General features: G+C 43.2%; 1 protein-coding gene across 2 annotated transcripts in view; it reads left to right on the top strand.

Moving 5' to 3' along the window:
• Positions 1 to 24,501, top strand: part of ASXL1 (ASXL transcriptional regulator 1) — a 227,894-nt gene that overhangs the window by 119,564 nt on the left and 83,829 nt on the right. For both annotated transcript variants that reach the window (XM_033962878.1, XM_033962877.1), the window contains exons 7-9: positions 4,885 to 5,019; positions 5,320 to 5,483; positions 17,854 to 17,950. In XM_033962878.1, the coding sequence (XP_033818769.1) occupies positions 4,885 to 5,019; positions 5,320 to 5,483; positions 17,854 to 17,950 (396 nt within the window). The remainder of the gene's footprint in view (positions 1 to 4,884; positions 5,020 to 5,319; positions 5,484 to 17,853; positions 17,951 to 24,501) is intronic.

Below are 24,501 nucleotides of genomic sequence, written 5' to 3'. Positions count from 1 at the left end.
TACTGTATCACAAACTCTGAATGTCTTGTTATCAGATATAGCTAATATATTATGTAAGCTGGTCACATAGTAATCCAACTTCCCATACCAACTTTCCCAAGTAATGAATAAACTAGGAGGATGAAGTATCATAAATAGGCTTTAAGCTCAGTACATAGAACCTCTTATAACACCTGTATATGTTATTTCAAGTCCTTATCAGTGCCATATAATCATTTGCGTCAATCCTCCACCCTACCCTTAAATCTCCCTTGCTGTTTTATTTAACTATAACTAGGGTTAAAAAGTATAAATTTAATATTTTATTGTTTTTAATCCTCAAAATACTGGAGCACATATTAGAAAAATGTATCTGTAGACAAAATGTAATCAATATAATCAGTAAAAGAAGCAGCAACACTTATCTAGATGGCCACTTGCCAGAGCCAGCGTTGGTAGGTATCTCCAAAAATACCCAAAGATCTGTTTTGTCCAGAACGTTTCAGCTATGCAAAATCCTTCTTCGGGGGGCTATATACCATGTTGCTGAACTGCAAACAATCGATAAACAAATATCAACAAAAAATCACCTATTCACAATACCACTCAACATTCTCATACACTCGACCTTGCAAAACAAAACTTACCCTAGTTAGAAGCCCTTAATAAATAACACACACCGCAAGTTCCGGAGTCAACATACATTGTGAGAACATCCAGTCCTAGTTGAAAAAACATAATGGGTAACTGCGTACCAATCATAGAAAAATTGCCTAACTCTCAAGCAAGATACAACCAAACCATAATGGATATACAGCTACAGTCAAGCTACAAAGTGCGCCGAAATTAAAACGCTAAATACTAAACAGACTGCACCTTACTAGTAACAAATGACTAACATGGACTGTACCGTCGTATTCCATGTCACAACGCGCTGTCTGCTGCAATAAATCTGCGGATACAAAAGCATGGCGTCAGTGCCACGCCATTTAAATGCATTCGAGGCAGCCCAATGAGAAACGTCACAACGCCACAGTGTCATGATGTCGGCCAAACCAATTAACAGAACTGGTTGGAGGAGCTGCAAAATAGACACAACTACGTACTTCATGAACCTTGATAATCCATTCACCATGGGCCATACACAGAATTCATGCATACTTAATAATGCTTCCACAGTATCTGGAAACCTACTGTGAAAACAGATTCAACACAGTTGCAACTTTTAATGCACCAAACGTGCAAGTGTGAAGAAACAATCCAGAATCACACATTCGGTACCAAACAATTCAAAGTTCAAGGAACACACGTGCATGTGTGTGCAACCCATATTGACTGTTGCAAGCTTAGTCAAAACCAAAATAATGATTTGACCAGTTAATGCATTGACATAAGAACATAAGAATAGCCTTACTGGGTCAGACCAATGGTCCATCACGCCCAATAGCCCGTTCTCACGGTGGCCAATCCAGGACTTTTACAAACTTGTTAGAGACCCTTAATAATGATGATATAACCTAATAAAGCTATATCACAGATCCCATTCTCTATTCAAACCTGCGGGAGACAGAGTATTTAAAGTGAATATCCACCACTTTTCCTTTCTCAAAAGCGCAGCATTTAAATCTCTGCCCCTTTTGGATAGAGTTCTGATCTCAAGAACCACAAATTTCAGGTCTTCAAAACCGTGGTTAAATTCTAGGCAATGTAATACCAAAGGGGCCGCAATCTCACTGCGTCTCAGATGGGACCTGTGCTCTATAAGTCATAATTTAAGAACACGTGTATTTTTACCTATATACACCAACCCACACGGGCACCAAATGGCATATACAACCTGTACCATTAAGCATGTCGACTGATGATGTGATAGTATGCCCATTTAGTTGTAATGTGTGGCCAGCGAACGAACAGTTACATAAACCGCACTGTCCACATGGGAAATGGCCCAAGGGTCTGTCGGTATGTATGCTATCTGATGTAATTTGAAGAAAAGAGGGTGATAGGATCTCTTTCAGATTCCTACCCCTGGTGTAGGCAAATTGGGGGGAGGGTTCCTGAAATATACCATGGAGTTGTACTATATGCCAAAACTTTAGTATACTTCACCTTATTGTTTGAATACCAGACACATATGGAAGAACACAAGTGACACGACTTGCCATAGAACTTTGTTGCGGATGTAGAAGGTAAGTCCTTTCTGACCATCTAGCTCATTTATATGCTCTTTTTGTAACAGAATTTGGATACCCTCGTAACAAAAATCTCTGCTTGGAATTCAAACTCTTCAGTTGAAGAGCAGATTCTACATAATCTAAGGAATTGTCCAACTGGGATATTTTGCCCGAGATGGAGAGGATGATGACTTGTATAGTGGAGCACAGTGTTTCTATCAGTAGGTTTTCTAAAGATAGTATATGAAAAACCTTTGGGACTTCATATAATCAGTAGATCTAAAAAAAAAAAAAAAAAGATTTGCTGCAGATGGGTCTGAAAAGTAAACCTAAGGTTAATATCACATTGATTCAGCCACTCAAAAAACATCTTCAATTGAATGCTGCTGCCTTGCCATACAATAAAAACATCATCAATGAACCGTTTCCAAAATAATATATGTGATTTCCATGGAGTTGACTGCAAAAACATCTCCTCGAATGCGCCAACATACAAATTGACCCCATGGTGGTTCCCTATTATATCGACAGGACAAAGCCAAATCGAACATCTCCCCAATTCTTTGTCTCTTTTGATCCTAATACGTTGAGGCATCCTATTTCCAAGTGAACGATTTCCAACTGGCTGCCTTTATATTGTTCCGTTATGCTCAGGCTGGACTGCAACTGGAGAGTCGTGTCATAGCCTACAAGGTTTGAGCTATGGCAGCTTCTGTAGCTTTCCTTAGATCTACTCCTATTGAGGAATTCTGTAAAGCTGCCACCTGGTTCTCGGTTCATACCTTCACCTCACATTATTTTCTGGAATCTTTTTCCAGATGGGATAAGCACTTTGGCCAGTCAGTATTACATTTATTTTCTTAAAAGCCAACACTCCCATCATCTCATTCTAGTTAGCTTGGAGGTCACCCATGTGTGAGAATATGCTGCCTGCTTGTCCTGGATAAAGCACAGTTACTTACCGTAACGGATGTTATCCAGGGACAGCAGGCAGGTATTCTCACAACCCACCCACATTCCCTGGTTGGCTTCTTAGCTGGCTTATCTGAACTGAGGGACCGCGCACCTACATCGGGCAGGAAGGCACTCGTGCATGCGTGGTGCGGGCTATTGCTAACTTTCTAAGAAATTTAAGTTGCAAGACACTTTTGAAGTGTCCATACTGGGGCTTCGTCGGTGACGTCACCCATGTGTGAGAATATCTGCTTGCTGTCTCTGGATAACACCCATTACAGTAAGCAACTTTGATTTACTTACCTATAGCAGATATTTTTCATGGTACAAGTCCTCATATACCCACTCGCCTCTCCAAGCAGTTGTATTCTATTCTTAACTAATAATTAGATTGAGATTGGTCCTGTGTAACATTTCATATTGTGTCCCTTATCTATGGAACTCTCTTCCATGCCTTCATCAAGTTGTCATCCTCAGAATTCAAGAGTGTATTAAGGCTGGCTTTTTGAGTTTGCTTAGGTTCCTCGCTCCCTTTTGTTTTAACCAGTTTGTTTACTTTTCTTAAATTTATTGTAGTTCTAGCCTGTTCCCTTCTGTGCATTGTGAGTCTGTCTTGGTCCATGTAACTTGTTTCATATGTTCATGTTTTTTTTATATTCCTGTATTTTAATGTACATCACCTGGAACCCATGATAGGCGATTAATCAAATTATTAATAAACTTGAAATTTGTTTTTAGATGTGTTATTTGTGCAACTTCTCTATTACCTATGCTGCTCTTTTCTTTTCCCTTTTACTATATACATAGTAACATAGTAGATGACGGCAGATAAAGACCCGAATGGTCCATCCAGTCTGCCCAACCTGATTCAATTTAAATTTTTTATTTTTATTTTTTTTCTTCTTAGCTATTTCTGGGCTAGAATCCAAAGCTTTACCCGGTACTATGCTTGGGTTCCAACTGCCGAAATCTCTGTTAAGACTTACTCCAGCCCATCTACACCCTCCCAGCCATTGAAGCCCTCCCCTGCCCATCCTCCACCAAACGGCCATACACAGACACAGACCGTACAAGTCTGCCCAGTAACTGGCCTAGTTCAATATTTAATATTATTTTCTGATTCTAAATCTTCTGTGTTCATCCCACGCTTCTTTGAACTCAGTCACAGTTTTACTCTCCACCACCTCTCTCGGGAGCGCATTCCAGGCATCCACCACCCTCTCCGTAAAGTAGAATTTCCTAACATTGCCCCTGAATCTACCACCCCTCAACCTCAAATTATGTCCTCTGGTTTTACCATTTTCCTTTCTCTGGAAAAGATTTTGTTCTACATTAATACCCTTTAACTATTTGAACGTCTGAATCATATCTCCCCTGTCTCTCCTTTCCTCAAGGGTATACATATTCAGGGCTTCCAGTCTCTCCTCATACGTCTTCTGGCGCAAGCCTCCTATCATTTTCGTCGCCCTCCTCTGGACATATAATTTCAAGCTTTCCCTTTCTGACTCTTTATTGAACACCACCATGCTAGCCTTTGATTTTTAAGGATGATCTATCAAATGTGAATTTTTTTTAAAACCCCCAAAAATATTAGTATCACATCACCCATGCTGTGAAGACTTGAGCCCTGCTGTCCATAGAGAATACCTGCTCTATGGGTAAGTGACTTGGTTTCTTCTCACCAATGTGTAGTTTCTTCTTTTGAAGTTACTCTTGGAGGTAATAATTGAGCCTTGTATGCTTCATATGATAGATTTCTGTTTTATTTGTGTTTTAGCTTTCACAGGCATACATGCTGATGGGATGAGCAGCACATCAAGCATCAACTATAATGTTTTGCCAATGTGTAGTTCCAGCTTGCTTAGCAGTACTCCTCTACCTCACTTGCAAAGCATAAAGAAAACTTCAGGAGGTAAGATTTTAAATTAAAGGGAAGCAAAAGATAGATGTCATAAATTGTCAGTCGTAAGCGGGTATGCCCCAGTGCTCAGTGAAAGATGACTAATATTATGTTACAGAAGTAATAGTTGGTTATTTGGCAGTGAGTAGAAGCAGCTATTTCTTCAAAGTATATGTATAAACAGAAATAATGTAATACAGGAAAATCTGCTGTGTTTTGATCTGGATGAGGGTCATGAAGTGCAGTTGCCCGATTTGATCTGAATTCGTAAAGAGGAAAATTCAATTTTGGTTTTCTGTTCTGAATTTACAGGGCAAGTGAAGCGAAGCAGAGTGGAAGAGATTGATTTTGAAACTCCAGGATCCATCCTTGTGAACACAAATCTACGTGCACTGTTAAATCTTCGAAATTTCAGTATTCTGCCATCCCACTGTCAGCAACAGCTGCTGTTGCTTCTACCAGAGGTTGATAGACAGGTAGGAAATAAAAAAGAAGACTGCCTGTTGGGGTACAAGAAGAATGTGGGAGTTGGTGGGGGCAGCCTGACAAGGATATGATTTTATAGATTTCTCTGTGCTGCAAGGGCCAGCAAAGGAAAGTGAACATTAGAAACATAGAAACATAGAAATTGATGGCAGAAAAGGGCCATAGCCCATCGAGTCTGCCCATACCAATGACCCACTCCCTGATTCTTACTCTTCTAGAGATCCCACATGAATATCCCATTTTCTCTTGAAATCTAACACGCTGCTGGCCTCAATCACCCGCTGAGGCAGCTCGTTCCAATGATCTACTACCCTTTCAGTGAAGAAGTACTTCCTAGCATCACCCTGAAATTTCCCTCCCCTGATTTTCAGCGAGTGTCCTCTGGTTACCGAGGGCCCTGTAAGACTGAAGATATCATCTTTCACCTCTATACGCCCAGTAATATATTTAAAGGTCTCAATCATGTCCCCTCTCTCTCTTCGCTCCTCCAGTGAGTACATCCGCAGTTTCCTCAACCTTTCTTCATACGTGAGTTCCCCGAGCCCCAAAACCATCCTGGTAGCCATTCACTGAACCGACTCAATTCTCAACACATCTTTCCGGTAGTGCGGTCTCCAGAATTGAACACAATACTCGAGATGAGGTCTCACCATGGATCTGTACAGTGGCATTATGACTTCAGGCTTTCTGCTGACAAAACCCCTACGAATACATCCCATCATTTGTCTTGCCTTGGATGAAGCCTTCTCTACTTGATTGGCAGCCTTCATATCGTCGCTAATGATCACTCCTAAATCACGTTCCACCGTGGTCCTGGACAAGGTTTCACCATTTAGTGTGTAAGTTCTGTGCGGATTTTTTTTGCCTAGGTGCATTACTTTACATTTTTTAGCATTGAAGCCCAGCTGCCAAGTTGATGACCACTGTTCAAGCTGTCTTAGGTCCTGCGTCATAAAGTCAGGCACACTGCTTTTGCCAACTATGTTGCATAGTTTGGCATCGTCGGCAAACAGTGATACTTTTCCTCTAAGTCCTTGGGTCAAATCTCCTATGAATAAATTGAATAGAATCGGCCCTAAGACGGAGCCCTGAGGTACTCCACTCATCACTGCTGACGTTTTGGAGGGGGTACCGTTTGTAACAGTAGTTCTGTTGCAAAGACAGGATTCTGTACTATAGCTGTTCCTTTCCCTTAGTTGCGATCTTTTCAGAAAAGTATCAAATCTTCCAACTCCTCTCCTTCCAACAACTCCCCTTCAGTTTTAACTTCTGCAAGCAAACTCAGAAGGTGTGTTCTGATCTGTTCTTTTTCTTATTTTCTGTTATTTTTGCCATCGGTTTTCTATTTTACTGTATGTCTTCAGTACTCAGAGGTCCCATTCTTGAGCTTACTCTGTCGGGAAAAAGACGCAGTCCCACATGGGAGGACTACTGCTTGCAAGTCAGTCTCACGCTGAGTACCTGTGGAGCCAGCCTGCTTTATGTCCCTTCAGGAGCTCAGAGTTCATTCCCCTGGTAGTTTGCTCGCCTGCTGATTTATCAGGGGCTTGAGTGTAGGCTGTGGGGGCCCCTGTGTAACAATCCTCATGGTATCTGAGAGCTGGCTGTGAATTTTTCTCCCATTATGTCGTATAGATTTTTTTTTTTTTTTTTTGGAGGAGGAGGGGGGGGGCGTCCATGGTTGGGGTTTGTCTGACCAGCAGCCAGAAGATCTCCAGTGATGGATTAGTTCCTGGCACTTTCTGAAGCAGAAATCCTTTCCCTGTAGGCAGACTGCTGCAAGCTAACAGGCATTAGAAGTCACAGTGAGTAGTACTCATTATTCCCTATAGGGAAAACTGGGGGGAAAGGTGGTGGGTCTGTAAAAGCCAGTTTTGAGGGTTTCTGGGGTTAGAGTTAGGTTTCTCCACTTCCAAAACCCTTTTTTTGACATATGTTTTTTTAGATAAGCTCCCACAGCTGGCACAGTTTTTCTTATAATAGCCATCCTGGATTTATAGTGACTTTTTTTTTGTGCCCTTTTATCTTCCTCAAAATCCCTCGTTTTGCCTAGGGATCACCTGTAATGGATTCCCTAGGCCAATCTAACCCTAATGCATGTCTTTTTTTAATGCAGATTTGCTGAATGAGGAGTGGCCAAGTTCTAAGTGCTGCAGAGTTTGGGAGGAAGGGGTGGGAGCTTTGGGCTCAGCCTCTCAATTCCTCCAGGCTAGCACCCCAAAAGGCTCAGTTGTTGGGGAAAAGATCCTGTCCAGAGGCTGCACAGAAAGAGGGGGTGAAATGCAATCACGCGGAGGAGGCATTGTTCCCCCTAGTCAGGGATTTTGCAGGGATCCTTGGGGTCTCTAGTCTAAGGATTCTCAAATATTGTCAGTCTCTTGTGGAAAGCCTACTTAACAAGACCGGGAAGCGCTGCACTGCCTGTGAGCACGCCAGCACCAATACATGGGGATTCACATCCTAAATGGATCTCTCTGCCTCAAAACATGCTGACTCCTAGTGTTGATGATCATTCAGAGCAGAATTGGGAGGACTGGAAGTCTTTTTCCGTGCTTTTATTATTGCAAGGATCCGCTGCATTCTTGGATGATTTGCAGTCCCTTTCGGGACAGGAGGTCAGGAGGCTGTGATGGCTGTTGATCACGGAGATGTTCCCTCAGTGGGATTCCTTTTCAAATAGGTTTCCATTTCACATGTCATTTCTGACACTCTCTATGCGTTGAACCTGGAACCCCAGCAGCCTTCCTCCTCTGTGTTCTGTTATGAGTGGAACTATTGCACAGACTATCTTTTAATCCAGCTCATCCAGAAATCACCTCCTTAGTCAGTACTAATGAGAGTCACCTGAAGGTGGCCAACTGTTTTCACATTCCTCAATTCCTAATTCCACCAGATCCTCCCAAATATTAAAACTATCCTTCCCTTCTATAAAAGGTATATCCCATGCAGGAAAACTAGGGACATCCCTCCCCTTTAGATTCACTGAGCTCTGGAATAACCTCCCCTCCCCTCTCCGAAACTCAAGCTCCCTCCAACTTTTCCGTAAACATCTGAAAACTTGGCTATTCTCAAAAATGTAACACTTCCTCCCTTTCCGGTATCTTACACCCATCTAAATCTTCTTTACACTTAATCCTTTAACCCTCCATTGGAGTTCCTTTCCATCCCAACTCCTGTAAACCGTGCCGAGCTCTACAATTTCTGAGATGGTGTGGTATACAAACCTAAGGTTTAATTTAGTTTAGTTTAGCCCAAAGTGGATTCCACCTTAGAGCAAGTGACTAACCGCACCTCCATAATGAGGGAGGAGTGATGACAAAGGAAGCACAAGACTGTAAGGTGGACATGGTCCTTATAAAACAGTTTGATGCGCTAGCTTTGTGCATCAAAATGATATCAGCTGCTTTCCTTGTGACCTGTCATAACATATTGTTGAGTAGTCCTTCGAAACTGGGGGAAACCTATCCCCTCGTGATTATGCAAGGAGTGGATTTATATGGCTGATGCTCTCTAAAGCTGATGCGGTCTAAAGCTGGTTGATGCGGAGAATATGTGTCTGCTAAACTAAAGGGGGACGTCCTTGATAAAGCCTATTGCAGGCAAAACACAGTTCTATGTCAAATTGACCCCCTTCCACGTAGACTAAGATAAGTATAACTTAACTCTAATAATACTTTTCTACTTTAAATTATTTTAAGATATTATATTTATTACAAAGACAGATGACGATTCTAGTGCTGATATGCCAGATGTATAAAGTTTAATGATCATGCTGGCTGCACCGCTGAGGTCTAAGAGGGAACTGATCTAAGGCATTCTATGTGACTGTGATGCTCTCTATGACATAATTGCTATCATGAGCAAAGTTTTGGCTTATTCCATTTCTGTCCGCCAAATGCTCTGGATCAGACAGTGGACGGGCAATTCAGCTTTCAAGGCCACTTTCAGCAGCACTTTAAGGGGCAGATGCTTTTTGGCAAAATTACCGTTTAAGGGGCAGATGCTATTTGGCAAAGGCATGGACAACCTTATGGTCAGTGTGGCGAATTACCATTCAAAATCCCTCCCCAACTGTAGGGGTCGTCATCCTACCAGAGGCGACAGAGGCAATTTTCGTACCCCTCAGAATTCCCGCCAGTTTTCCTCAGGTTCCTCTTCCTAGAGGTCCTTCCAGGGGTGCAGACATTACATTACATTAGTTTCTTTTATTCCACCAATGCCTTGTGGTTCTAGGCGGATTACAAATGGATGAGATTCTGGTCATATCCAGAAGATTACAAGGAAGCTATTGGTTAGAACATTTAGAGTCTGGTGATGGAGTGAGGTTCTTGGTTTTATCGTAAGAATGTCTTAATATATTTCTTGAATAACCTGGTTTTTATTTCCCTCCTAAAGGTTTTGTAGTTTGGCGCTGGGATTAGTAAATTGGAGATGTGGCTGTCTAGTTTCGCTGCTTGTGTGACGAGTAGTCCATTGTGTGTATTTTTCCACTGAATGCCTTTGATTGGGGGGTGGGTGAAGGGTGTCTTGAGTTCTCCTTGGTCTGGAAGACTTGTTCCAAGTTGGGCGAGTGTTCAGGTAGGATGGTCCATTGCCATGCAGGGTTTTGAAGAGCATACAGTAGAATTTTAAAAGTATTTGTGCTTCTACAGGTAGCCAGTGTGTGTTTTGATAGGCGGCAGTGATGTGGTTGTACTTCTTCAGTGAGTAAATCAGTCTGACGGCTGTGTATATTGAGTAGTTATTAGTTCATTTGGCCAGAGTTGGAAATTACAGGCACTAGCAATCCTTGGATTCACTTGGTGGTTCAGCCAACAAAAAGCCACAATGATGCCAGGTCGTTGGTCACCCTCCTCCCCCCCCTACACACAACATTGGCGGGTGGCTGTTGGCTTTTTGGAGGGAATGGGAACAGATCTTATCAGATTATTTGGTTCTGGACATTATTTGGGAGGGAAACAAGATCGAGTTTTTTCATCCCCCATCAGTCGTGAATGAGATTTTTGTTCCCGACATGCATCACTTTGCACTTATCCACATTCAAGTTTTATTAGGATTTTATATACCGCCTATCAAGGTTATCTAAGCGGTTTTACAATCAGGTACTCATTGAACCTCATTTGCCATGTCGCCCATTTCTCAAGCTTGATTATGTCACGTTGGAGATGTTCACAATCCCCCTCTCTTCACTACTCTGTATAATTTTGTATCGTCCGCAAATTTAATCACCTCACTTGTCATACCAATGTCCAGATCAATTGTAAAGATGTTGAAGAGTACAGGTCCAAGCACTGAGCCCTGCGGCACTCCGTTGGTGACACTCTTCCAGTCTGAGAATTGTCCATTTACCCCCGCTCTCTGTTTCCTATGCTCCTGACAGTTTTTAATCCACGTGAGTATTTCACCTTCGATTCCATGGCATGCAATTTTCCGAAGTAATCGTTCATGTGGAACTTTGTCGAACACCTTCTGAAAATCCAGATATACAATGTCGACTGGGTCGCCCTTGTCTACCCACCTGTTTACTCCCTCGAAGAAGTGCAGCAAGTTTGTCAGGCAAGATCTGCCTTTACTGAAACTATGTTGGCTGGTTCTCATCAGATCATGTCCGTCAAGGTGATCAATGATGCGGTCCTTTATCAGCGCCTCTACCATCTTTCCCGGTACCGAGGTCAGACTCACCGGTCTGTAGTTTCCTGGATCTCCCCTCAAACCTTTTTTGAAGATCGGCGTAACATTCGCCACCTTCCAGTCTTCTGGAATCTTTCCCGATTTGATCGACAGATTGGCTGTTAGCTGAAGCAGTTCAGCTATAGTCCCTTTCAGTTCCTTGACGACCCTCGGATGGATGCCATCCGGTCCCGGGGATTTATCGCTCTTAAGCCTATCAATCTGCTTGCATACCTCTTCTAGACTGACCGTCAACCCTGTCAGTTTCCCATCTTTGTTTCCAGTATATAGCCTGATGCTTTGTATATCCTCTTCGGTAAATACAGACGCAAAAAATGTGTTCAGTTTGTCGGCGATTTCTCCTTTACCACTCCCTTTATTCCGCAGTCATCCAACGGCCCTACCGCTTCCCTCGCGGGTCATTTCCCCTTAATATATCGAAAGAATGGCTTGAAGTTTTTCACCTCCTTGGCTATTTTTTCCTCATAGTCTCTTTTGGCCCCTTTTACCCCCTTATGGCATCTGCGTTGATGTTGTTTGTGCTTATTCCAGTTTTCATCCGTTTTTGACCTTCTGCTCTTGCTAGCCTGATCAGCAGCGAAAGATGAGGAGTATTGGAGGAAAGAATAGTTAGGATAAGCTAGAGATAGATTTTGAAAGAATCTGGATGAATTTGAGTGCATCTGAAAGGGGAGTTAGGAAGTAAAGGATGCATGCTTATGTATATTGGCACCGAGGATATGGGGGTAAAGCAATGCTACCTATAGCAGGTGTTCTCTGCTGGATGATAGGATGCTTATTCTGACTGACGGGGTGACATCACTAACAGAGCCTCAACACAGAGGCTCCACATCATTGTGTTTCTAGAAGCATCATACCACTCATGCACACATTGTACCACTCACTGTCATCACGTTGGATCAGGCAATCTATATAATAGCGGATAGAATGCAACTACAAGGGGAGGTGGGTGGGGCAGTCAGTATAAGCTTCCTACTGTCCTTGGAGACCTGCTACAAGTGAGTAACTTTGCTTTCTCCAAGGACAGACAGGATGCAGTATTCTGACTGATGGAAATCCCTAGCTATCAGGTTATCCAACAAGAAAAAAATGGGGAAGATATGGCCTGCAACAAATAATGCCTACAGAGCAATGTAGGAACTATAAATAATAGTTCTAATATTTTTTTTGAGGACAGCCTGAAAATGAAACAAATGGGACAAGGGGAGTGGTGTTGGTTTCTAGACCTTGAATAAATTCATCACATCTTCCCAGCGTCTGGATGTTAATGTGTAGACTGAGGACCATGTTGCAGTTCTGCATATCTCCTCTAAAGAGGCCGATCTCAAATGAGATACCAGTGCTGCCATGGCTCAAATTAAGCCGTGACATGACCCTATTGCAGTGCTCTTCAATGCAAGGACCGTTAGCCAACGGTGGCCTGTGCAGTCTTTTTAATTTTGTTTTTATTTTGCCATCAAACGTTGGGTACCTCTCTCACACTCCTTCCTCCTTACCTTGCACAGTCCCAGCATTGGTCATGCTGGCCCTCCCTCCTTAAGTTTATCGTGCTCCTCCAAGCCTGCCTGCCTTCCTCCTGCCCACCCCGTGGTCTTCCACATTTAATCCTCTTTCTAGTAGTGATTTTGTTAGATATTCTCTCAACAACTTCATGTAGAAGAACATAAGAATTGCCCTACTGGGACAGACTTAAGGTCTATTAAGCCCAGTACCCTGTTTCTAACAGTGGCTAACCCAGGTCACAGGTACCTGGCAAGATCCCAAGGAGTAAAACAGATTTTATTCTGCTTATCCTAGGAATAAGCAGTGGATTTCCCCAAACCATCTCAATAATGGCCTATGGAGTTCTCTTTTAGGAAATTATCCAAACCTTTTTTTAAACTCTGTTGCACTAACTGATTTCACCACATAGACTACATTAATTTAGTCCAATAAAAAAAGGTATTTTTTTCCTTTGTTTTTGTTTTATTTCTACATATCACATTCTTCGGCAATGGATTCCAGAGTTTAATAACACGTGGAAAGAAATATTTTCTCTGGTTTGTTTTAAATCTACTACTTAGCAGCTTCATTGTATGTCCCCCTAGTCCTAGTGTCTTTGGAAACAGTAAACTAGTTATTCACATCTACCCATTCCAGTGCAATAGGGATGGTATGCTGAACAAAAGGTCTTGCTTCCATCCATTGCAGAAGATACTGATCACTGTTTTCAGTACCTCCTCCTCCTTCCTTCTTTCCATTGCGCTCAGTCAGTTATTACTTCTGCACATGAGCCTGCAGAAGCAACTTTGATCTGCTCAGTCTTTTTTGTTTTTCATGTAATTTTTGCATTTTTTTTTGCGTGATTTTGTGTTCCTAATCAACTCCAGTGCCTGCCTAGCCTGCATGAGAGGAAAGGGAATGAGAATGGTGGACTTGTATACTGCCTTTTTGTTGCTTTGGCATTTCAAATCTAAAGCGGTGGGCACTGGAGGATTAAGTGACTTGCCCAGGGTCACAAGGAGCAGCACTGGGATCTGATCTCACAACCTCTGGGTGCAGAGGCATCAGCTCAACCAGTTTGCCCCGCCCTTTGGTCCACAGGTAGATCCTGCAGGTGACCTGCTCAGCCAGCCTGCTGGAACTATGGAGCTCAGCGGTTTTCCCTTGCTGTTTGCTCTCTCCTCGACTTGAGTGTAGTGCAGGCTGTACGGGTAACAATTGCATTTCTTCAGAATGTACCCGTATCAGCTGCTCTTTCCTCCCCCTTTTTGTGACGTTTGGATCCTGGTCCCGAGGGTTGAGGCTCAGTCCAGCTGTGGCCCGACTGGCAGCTGAAGAGTCAGAAGAGGCAGCTTTCCTGGTGGCAGAGGTCCTTTCCTTATTCCAGCTACCATGAGAGGAGTTGTGGCAGGCTGCAGCACAATCTTCCCAGCATCTGGTCTGTGAGTAGGGTTGTCACAGCCCAAAAACAGTTGCGGGGGATGTCTAAAATTGTGATTTATGAGGCTATATATTAATGTAGCTTTGTTCCCCTATCACAAAAATCCTAAAATCACTGGTTTTTTTTTTTTTTTTTTTTTAGATCTTCCGATGGAGTTATAGCCATTTTTTCAGCAGGAAATTCTGGCGGCAGGCATCTTTGATTTTTCCCGATTTGATTTCTAAATTCTCAAACTTTTTCAAAAAGCCTTGTTTTTAATGTTCAACAATTTTTATTGAGTTTTAAAAATATAATATACATAACAAAAATCTTACAAAGAATATCATCTCAACTCAGTTAATACATTGTAGATATATAAAATAAAAAAAATCAATCAATTATTATTACAATACAGACACGATAAAGTACCTCCCAACACTCCCTCCTCCCTTCCCAACCCCTCTCCACTCATCCCATTTCCAAATATTACTAATAAATAGTGCTTCACTTTATGATTACAAATGTAATGAGTTCACTACAAAACTGCGTGCTCTGACTGATAATTGCTGTATATAAGGGTCCCAGATCATCCAAAATTTACTCTGTTTTATTTTAAGATGGGGCGGCCACCCTAGCTTCCATAATCATAAGAGCATGAAATTCTGCCCTCCAATGCCAAAATGAGGGTGGACTTTCTTCCAACCAATGTTGTAAAATACATTTTTGATCTATAATAAATGATTTACGAAATACAGTGGTACCTCGGTTTATGAGTGCACCGGTTTGCGAGTGTTTTGCAAGACGAGCAAAACATTTGTAAAATCGGCACCTCAGAAACTAAGCTTGCCTTGATTTGCGAGCAGCGCCCCCCACGATCCGGCACCCTCCCCCCTGCGATCCAGCATCCCCCTGCTCGCGTCGCATCCCCCTGCCTTGATCTGAAATCCCGTGAACACGCTGCCTACCCCATCTGGCCACTGGCACCAACGCACAGGACATACCAGTGCCCGAAGATCTGCGTCCTCTTTTTGCTGGGCCTTGTGCATCTGCGCATGCTCAAGGCCTTCGAGTTCACGTTTTCTCCGAGACTTGGGAGTTCTGATCGACAAGTCGATGAAGCTGTCTGCACAATGTGTGATGGCAGCGAAAAGGGCGAACAGAATTCTAGGAATGATTAAGAAGGGGATCACGAACAGATCGGAGAAGGTTATCATGCTGCTGTACCATGGTGTGCCCTCACCTGGAGTACTGCATCCAGCACTGTTCGCCATACATGAAGAAGGACACAGTACTACTTGAAAGGGTCCAGAGAAGAGTGACCAAAATGATTAAGAGGCTGGAGGAGTTGCTGTACAGGGAGAGAATGGAGAAACTGGGCCTCTTCTCTCTTGAAAAGAGGAGACTGAGAGGGGACATGATCAAAACATTCAAAATACTGAAGGGAATAGACTTAGGAGATAAAGACAGATTGTTCACCCTCTCCAAGGTAGGGAGAACAAGAGGGCACTCTCTAAAGTTGAAAGGCAATAGATTCCATACAAATGTAAGGAAGTTCTTCTTCACCCAGAGAGTGGTAGAAAACTGGAATGCTCTTCTGGAGCCCGTTATAGGGGAAAACAGCCTCCATGGTTTCAAGATAAAGTTGGACAAGTTCCTGCTAATCTGGAACGTACGCAGGTGAGGCTGGACTCATTTAGAGCATTGGTCTTTGACCTGAGGGCCGCCGCATGAGTGGACTGCTGGACACGATGGACCACTGGTCTGACCCAGCAGCGGCAATTCTTATGTTCGTATGTTAACCCTCCTCTTGAAGTGGATTCTTGGTCCTCTATGCTCTTTACGCCTGACTTTGTGAACTTGCTCTGGCAGTCCTATATCGGCGGCGTTATGGCACCTTCTGGGTTAGCTGGAGAGTGACCACTTCTGCAGCCTCCCTGTATTCTAGCATCTGTTTTTCCATGGAGGCCCATGTCTCCCCTGGACACCGACAGCTGGTCAGACAGGATTCTTGAGGAGAATGATCTGGATGCTTATCCTCTTTCCCAAGGAGATGACTTGGTTAGAGACAATGCGAGAATGGTCAGTGTGGATCCAGGGCAAGAACCCCTCAGTTTGTAGGCTGTTCAAGTCTGCTGCTCTGATGGATCTGCTCTTTGAGTCTCTGAAGGAGCTCAACTTCCCACTGTTCTGTGTTGAGCGGGGTCCTCTCTCAGCCTACTGCCTTTTCCTGGCACCTGGATATTAAAGTCCTAATTTCTGAGCACTGGGAGATCCAATGTCCAAGCTAATTCCTATGGATCAGAAGTTCCAGCAAATGTTTGTTATGCCTAAAGTGGACTCTCTGGTGGCTCAGGTGACTAAGTGCACATCCCTTCCCAGTGAGGGGAGTATAGTGCTTAAGGATCAACAGGATTACAAACTGGACATGTTGCTCAAGAGGTAGTTTGATGCCTTGTCTCTGACTGTGAGGGTCACTGCAGTAGCCTCCTTTGTGGCTCAAGTGTGCCACTCTTGATTATTTGATCAGACTCTGTACCTTCTGATCTTCCTTCCCAGCTGCTGCTGATGGGAGTGGACTATGTGGCTAATACCTTGTATGATCTTCTGAGGGTAGTGGGGGGGGGGGGGGGAGTGCAGTCCTTCAAGGGGTAGTGCAGGCCTTCAGGGGGGGAGTCAACCTTTGAGGGGGAATGTGCAGACCTTCAGGGGGGGTCAGGCCTTCGGGGGAGGGGGGCTGTATAATAAAAAAATATTTGAACATAAATACAAAGTACACTCGGTGTGTGTGTGTATATATATATATATATATATATATGTTTAGCATTTTTATTGTCGGTAGATCATTTTGACTTGGTCATTTTAAAAGTAGCTCGCAAGCCCAAAAAGTGTGGGCACCCCTGGCTTAGGGAGTTGAAGTTGGAGCCTCAGCTGCCTTCCATCTCACAGTACACGGCCATGAGCAGCACAAATGCTCGGACCACCTTTTTTCCCTTTCATCCAGACATTACCTTGTTGGCCATAGAGCAGTAGGAGACTCTAGAAGCTTGGAAAATTATGTCTGATTTTAACTGCTAATCTTATCTTGACTGGCGCTGAATATCTGCACCTAACCGGATATGTTGCAAGATATAGCTGGTTTAACAACAGCCACTAACTGAAAATTCAGCAGGAGATAACCATTATTTTCCATTCTATATTCACAGTTATCCGCAAAAGCACTATTTATGGCAGTTCCTGACTGGTTAAATAATGCTGAATATTGGGGATATATTTATAATACAGTTGGACATTTCTCTAGTATCCCTGTGGCTGTTAGAATTTTTTTAACAATGGGCAAGAAGGGACACTGTTTGCTTTATAATGTATACACTTTTCAAGGAGCATGTGCAGAACCATTTTTAACACATGCTCTTTGTAAATCTACATTTCATGAACTTAAAAACAAACAAACAAAAGACATGGGACAGACAGTTTTCACAAATAGGAAGCAGAAAGGGGGAACGATGGTGATGGTTGGTGGGTAGAGGGGTAGAGTAATATGATGGGCTTGAGCTTAGAAGCAGGGGTGAACAGATTGTTGGGGCTTTTTTTTTACTGAGGGAGATGGCAAAGAGCAGAGTAAGTTGGGGAATTCTGAGTACAGGGCTTGGGTTGAGGGGGGAGGAAATGATGAAGGGGTTGGAGATGGGGTTGAAATGAAGTCTATACTAGATTATTTACTTCCAAGATATATAACTTTTGTATATTCATTGTGCTTTCTTTTCTAGATTGGAAATGATGGGCAGCTGCGTTTAAGTAGCAATGCACTAAATAATGAGTTCTTTACACATGCAGCTCAGAGCTGGCAAGAGCGTTTAGCTGATGGTATGTATCTTTGGGTTTCTGGCAGCTACTTGGATCTACAGTTTTTGAAGCACCATTAAATCTTTAGGGTGCTTGCTTTGTTTTTATAAAAGTAAATTGAAAAAATGAATTAAAGGAGATGGCTCAATGAAAGTGTGGTGTATAGCAGTGTTTTTCAACTTTTTCAAGCCAAGTACTCCCTAAGACTAATAAATATCAACCAAGTATCCCCACCCAAGCTCCACCCCAGACCCCACCCCCATAATAATAGTACTAATTGTAATGCAATTTCTTCCATCCATTTTTCATATACAAACAATATAATCTTAATACATAATGGAAACCACAAAATTAAAAAAAAAAGCACGCTGTACGCAGAGAAAATATTAATTATCATTTATACTCGGGTTTTTGGGGTTTTTTTTTCCAGAGGTCAAGGCAGATGACTAAAATATGCAATGTCACCTCAGTAACAACTATAGAAAAATAGACAAATATAGTACAAAATATAGACAGCAGATATAAATTCTCAAAACTGACACATTTTGATCACTAAATTGAAAATAAAATCATTTTTCCTACCTTTGCTGTCTGGTGATTTAATGAGTCTCTGGTTGCACTTCCTTCTGACTGCATCCAATATTTCTTTTTTTTCTGCCTTCTGTATGCTTCCTCTCCTCAAGACCTCATTCCATTCCCCAACCAACATATCTATCTCTCCATGAGTCCAACTTTTCTTCCTCTCTTCTCCTTCTCTCTCTAATTCTCTCCCCTGGGGAAAGTGAGAGCGATCCAGGATGCATCTCTCACACTCCCTCTATTGCCACATCCAACATTTCTTCCTCCATTCTAAAAGTCCAACATCTCTTTCTACAAGTCCAACATCTCTTTCTCTGTGTTCCAGCCCTCATTCCCTCCCCCGACCAACATCTTTTTCTCTCCCTCCATGAGTTCAAATTTTTACTCTCTGCCATCTCCCCCTTCCCCTGAGTGTGACATGTCTCCTTTCTTCCCTCCCCATCCATCTCTCCATGTCCAACACTTTCTGTCTACTGCACACTTCCTCTCTTCTGGACCTCATTTCCTTCCGCAATTAACATCTCTCTCTGTCCCTCCATAAGTACAACATTTCTTCCTTTCTCCTCCACCTCTATTGGCAACAAGTCTCCCTCTCTATCTCACTGTCCATCTGTCTTGAGAGATCCAGGCATCTCTCCCACCCCCCTCTACTATCACATCCAACATTTCTCCCTCTCTCATCCCCCAGATCATGTGCAGCATTTTTCACCACTGCCCACCAACCCCATGCCCATTTTGCCTTCTATCACCCCTCTCCAGCACAATGCTACATCTCTCCCTCCATCACTATGCCCAACATTCCTCCCCCTTTCAATCCTCTTCAATCTGTCCCTCTGTTCCCTTCCCACCACCATATCCACCATTTCTCCATCTCATCCATCTCTCCCTCATGCATCTCCCTCTTCTCTCTCTATGACCAATTTCCCTTTCTTCCTTTCCCTATGTGTCACCATCTTTCCCTCTCACTCACACACTCATACCCAACAATTCTCCTTTTCTATTCCCTCCCTCCTATGTCTCAAGTTAATGCCCCTTCCTCTTTTCTTTGTCCCATGTTCATGCTCTCTCCCATCAGTGTCGAGTTCGTGCCCTCTCCCTGCACATAAGTAGCTGCCCGTCAATAGAAGCCGCTGCTGCCTCTGAGGATCTCGCCTTCCTGCCCATCCTCTGCTGCAGCCGGATATCTCTCCCTCCCTGCCTGCCTACCCATCCTCCCCCCCAAAAACCGACCCAGTTCTTGTTGGAGCTGCACTCGCTCCTTCTGTCTTCAGTGAGGAAGGCGCAAGCAGCGATTCACACTCTTCACATTTCTGGGTCTGCTACTTACATGCAACTTGTGAATCGCTGCTTGCGCCATCCATGCAAGGAGTGTTACTGAAGAAGCAAGTACAGCTCAAAGAAGGTGGGGCTTCAGGGGGGGGCCGTGGAGAGGCAGAGATCGCCGAAAGCAGCTTCAGCAGGGGGTGGGGGTAATAAGCAGGAATGCGGGATCCCCACCGGCAGCCACCTCTATGGACAGGTGGAAATTGACAGCTAAGCCACATACTCCCAACAAGTGGCCCAAGTATCCCCAAGGGTACACGTACCGTGAGTTGAGAAACATTGGTGTATAGCATGTGAAAAGTCCATAGATTGATCCTTGAATTGTGATTCTGCTATTTGTAAGTTAGGGAAGCCCTGGAGGGAGTGATCTGTCAATGCTCAAAAGTGAGATCTAATGGCTGGTTTCAAGGATCCATGATTGTATGATTCCTAGATGAGCAATATCACTGCATTGTATACAGGCATGTAATTTGGAGGATATAGTTCAAGGTAGTTGCAAATGAAGTCTCATAGCACTGGGATTCCAACTTTGGTTTTTATTGATCTTGAGGCCCAAAGGATTGAAACTCCAAGATCATCCTTTGTGAAAATACCAGGATGTATTCTCCATTATCTCTGGTACAGTTATAGATATTACTGTATATACTTGAATATAAAACTAGATTTTTGAGCCAAAGAAATGGCCCAAAAATGTGGATTTTGGTTTATATTTGAGTCTTCCTCCACTCAGACCCATTACTCCCTAGGTCTGCAGGTCCAGAGGTGAGCCAGGGCAAGAGCTCTGTCCCATGGAGTCTCGCTATTCAAATGGCTGAAGTAAGTTCCCACAGTGGTTGCTATGTTTATCGTATATACTCGAATATAAACCGAGATTTTTTGGGCCCAAAAATGGGGTTCTCGGTTTATGTTCAATTCTCCTTTGGATGAAGATACTTTTTTTCCTCCTCTTCCTACCCGATGACCAACAGTACTATTTTCCACCCCTCTAGATGGCCGGCACTGCTATTCTCCACCCTTCCCATCCGATGACCAGCACTGCTATTCCTACTGATGACTATTGTTATCTCCTCCTCCCACACCCCTCACCTCTTGTTGTCCAGCACTCCTATCCTCCACTACCCGCTCCTTCCTGCCCCAGTCTGACATCGCACTTACAGTCCAGATGCTCCAGAAGCCGATACTCTGTGTTGGGCTGAAGGACCTTGAGCGTCTGCACGTGCTCAAAGCTTGCTGGCTCCCGCCCTCTCCGGGATTCTTGAAGGGAGTCCAGCAAGCCTTGAGCATGCGCAGACACTCAAGGCCCTTCAGCCCGGCACAGAGCATTGGCGTTGGCTTCTGGAGCATCTGGACTGTAAGTGCATTAGGCGGCCTTGGAAACAGAGTTAAGAGCACAGATGGAACAAGATGACCAGAAAAATAAAATCATCAGATAACAAAGATAGGAAAATGGTTTTTATTTTCAATTTAGTGATTGAAATATATTAACTGAAAACTTACATCTGTTGTTTTTATATTTTGGACTGTTCAGGAAGAAATGCATTTCTTTCTATTTCTCTTGTGGTGTACTGTGTGTAGAATATTGCATATTAGGGTTTCATTTGTGTAGTTTCAAGTTTTATTCAAAATTTGATTAATCGCCTAAACAAAGTTTCAAGGCGATGAACAATAAAATATAACCAACATAAGAACATAAGCAGTGCCTCTGCTGGGTCAGACCAGACTAGGTCCATCATGCCCAGCAGTCCGCTCACGCGGCAGCCCATCAGGTTCAGGACCGGTATAGTAATCCTCTATCTATACCCTTCAATCCCCTTTTCCTTCAGGAAATCATCTAATCCTTTCTTGAACCCCAATACCGTACTCTGTCCTATCACACCCTCTGGAAGCGCATTCCAGGTGTCCACCACCCTTTAGGAGAAGAGTAACTTCCTAGCATTGGTTCTAAATCTGTCCCCTCTTAATTTTTCTAAATGCCCTCTCGTTCTTGTAGTTTTCGAAAGTTTGAAGAATTTGTCCCTCTCTACTTTCTCTATGCTCTTTATGATCTTGTAAGTCTCTATCATGTCCCCTCTAAGTCTCTGCTTCTCCAGGGAAAAGAGCCCCAGTTTCTCCAACCTTTCAGCTTATGAAAGGTTTTCCATACCTTTTATCAATCGTGTTGCTCTTCACTGGACCCTCTCGAGTATCGCCATATCCTTCTTAAGGTATGGCGACCAATATTGGACGCAGTACTCCAGATGAGGGCGCACCATCGCCTGATACAACGGCAGGATAACTTCTTTCGTTCTGGTTGTAATACCTTTCTTGATAATACCTAGCATTCTATTTGCCTTCTTAGAGGCAGCTGCGCACTGTGCCAATGGCTTCATTGTCTTGTCCACTGTTACTCCCAGGTCCATTTCTAGGGGACTTTCATCCATTACCAGCCCTCCCACCGTGTAGCTGTACTTCGGGTTACTGTTTCCTACATGCAAAACTTTATATTTCTCTACATTAAACTTCATCTGTCATCTCGTCGCCCACTCTTCTAATTTGTTCAGGTCCCTTTGTAAATCCTCACAGTTCTCTTTAGTCCCAACTCCACTAAATAGTTTGGTGTTGTCTGCGAATTTTATTACTTCGCACTTCATCCCTATTTCTAGATCATTTATAAATACATTGAACAGCAGTGGTCGGAGTACCGACCCCTGTGGAACACCACTCGTGACCCTCCTCCAGTCCAAGTAGTGGCCCTTCACTCCTACGCTTTGCTTTCTACCCTCCAACCAATTTTTGATCCATCTGTGTAGTTTTCCTTCCACCCCATGGTTTTTCAGTTTCCATAGTAGGCGTTCATGGGGTACCTTGTCAAAGGCTTTTTGGAAATCTAAGTATACGATGTCTATGGGGTCCCCTTTGTCCATCCGTTTGTTTGTTCCTTTGAAGAAGTGCAGTAAGTTCGTTAGGCATGATCTTCCCTTGCAGAAGCCATGTTGGCTTGTTTTCATCAGTTTATTCCTTTCTAGATGCCCATCGATACTGTCTTTTATCAGTGCTTCCGCCATCTTCCCCGGAGCCGAAGTAAAACTTACCGGTCTGTAGTTCCCCGGGTCACCTCGCGATCCTTTCTTAAAGATGGGCGTAACATTGGCTATCCTCCAATCCTCCGGGATCACACCTTTTTTCAGGGATAGATTACAAATCTGCTGTAGTAGTTCCACTATTTCCTCCTTTAGTTCTTTCAGTACCCTGGGGTGGATTCCGTCCAGGCCCGGAGATTTGTCAGTTTTTAATCTATCTATCTGCTTGTGTACGTCTTCAAGGCTTACCTCCATGGATGTTAATTTTTCTGCTTGATCTCCTTTGAAGATTTTTTCAGGTTCCGGCACATTGGATGTGTCTTTTTTTGTAAATACTGACGAAAAGAACATGTTTAGTCTTCACCACTCCTTTCCTATCTCCATCATCCAGCGGTCCCACCTCCTCCCTTGCCGGCTGCTTCCCTTTAACATATTTAATTTAATTTAATTTCTTATATATCGCTAGTCTGTTAGGTTCGAAGTGGTTTACAGAAAATATACATTAAAGGATGCAATAAGATAAGATAGGTAAAGATAGGTACTTTGAAATTCCCTTACTGTCCCGAAGGCTCACAATCTAACTAAAGTACTTGAGAACAAACAAATTAGTAAATAATAGAGAGGTAAATAAAGATAGAGGAAAAAAATGAGATATGAAGCATCCTAACAAGAATACTTTGAACTCTTAATACCATACTTTTAAAGCAAAATGTACAATCCAAAATAATAACGTAATGGGAAAAAAAAAACAAAAAACTAAATTAGATAAAAATATAATTTTAAGAATTAAAATATAGAAATGTAAAAAGAAAAATAAACATTAGAAGTGAGGGAAAAAAGGTAAAGGAAGGAATATGAATAGAATGGAATGAGAAACCGTTAAACAATAGAATCCTGAGGAAATTTAAATGAAAACTAAACAACTAAATAAAAAAAGAAAAAGATATAATATGCACAATGGAATAAAAGTTAGGAAGGACTTAATTTCATTTCCATCGATCATCAATGTCATCATCCCTAATGCTTTAGCCGTTTCAGCCAGACAACCGCCATCATCGGCCTCGGCACATCAGCGATGGGTCCACTTTTTCAAAACAGTGAGAAACATCTCTCGATTTTCCGGCTTACTGTCCATTACATTCAACAGCTCTCAGATCTTCCAGCTCCAATTTTCCGCTCCTTAGTCCGAACTATGCAACTCACTCAACCAGCCCTCACACTTGATGGCGCCGTCCCTCACAACAGCACTCCAAGCTGGCTGCGGGACATCAGGCGCAGTGAGACTCCAGGCATGATGAAAAGCCAATCTCCGGATCTCCCGTCCTACTGATGTCGCACTGTCAGTAGAAAATCCGAAGCTGCATCGCTGCAGGAAGCCAGAGTCCACGCCGATCACCTCAAACATGGCGCATCCGCCTCGACAACCGCCTCCACTCAACGACTCAGTCATCCTCCGTCATCCTCGGCAACGCTCCCCCTCCAGTTCTCCACCATCAGCCCTACTCGCCATGGATCGGTCGCCAGGCACAGCTCAGGATCTCCATTGTGCAGTAAATATCAGGTGAGAAAGAGGCCAGCCGCCAGGCACAGCTCAGGATCGCCAAAGGTGCA

This window comes from Geotrypetes seraphini, chromosome 11, assembly GCF_902459505.1.
Source record: "Geotrypetes seraphini chromosome 11, aGeoSer1.1, whole genome shotgun sequence".
Lineage (NCBI taxonomy): Eukaryota > Metazoa > Chordata > Amphibia > Gymnophiona > Dermophiidae > Geotrypetes > Geotrypetes seraphini.
Note: the sequence above shows the minus strand (reverse complement) of the source record. Positions and strands in the feature narration are given on the sequence as shown.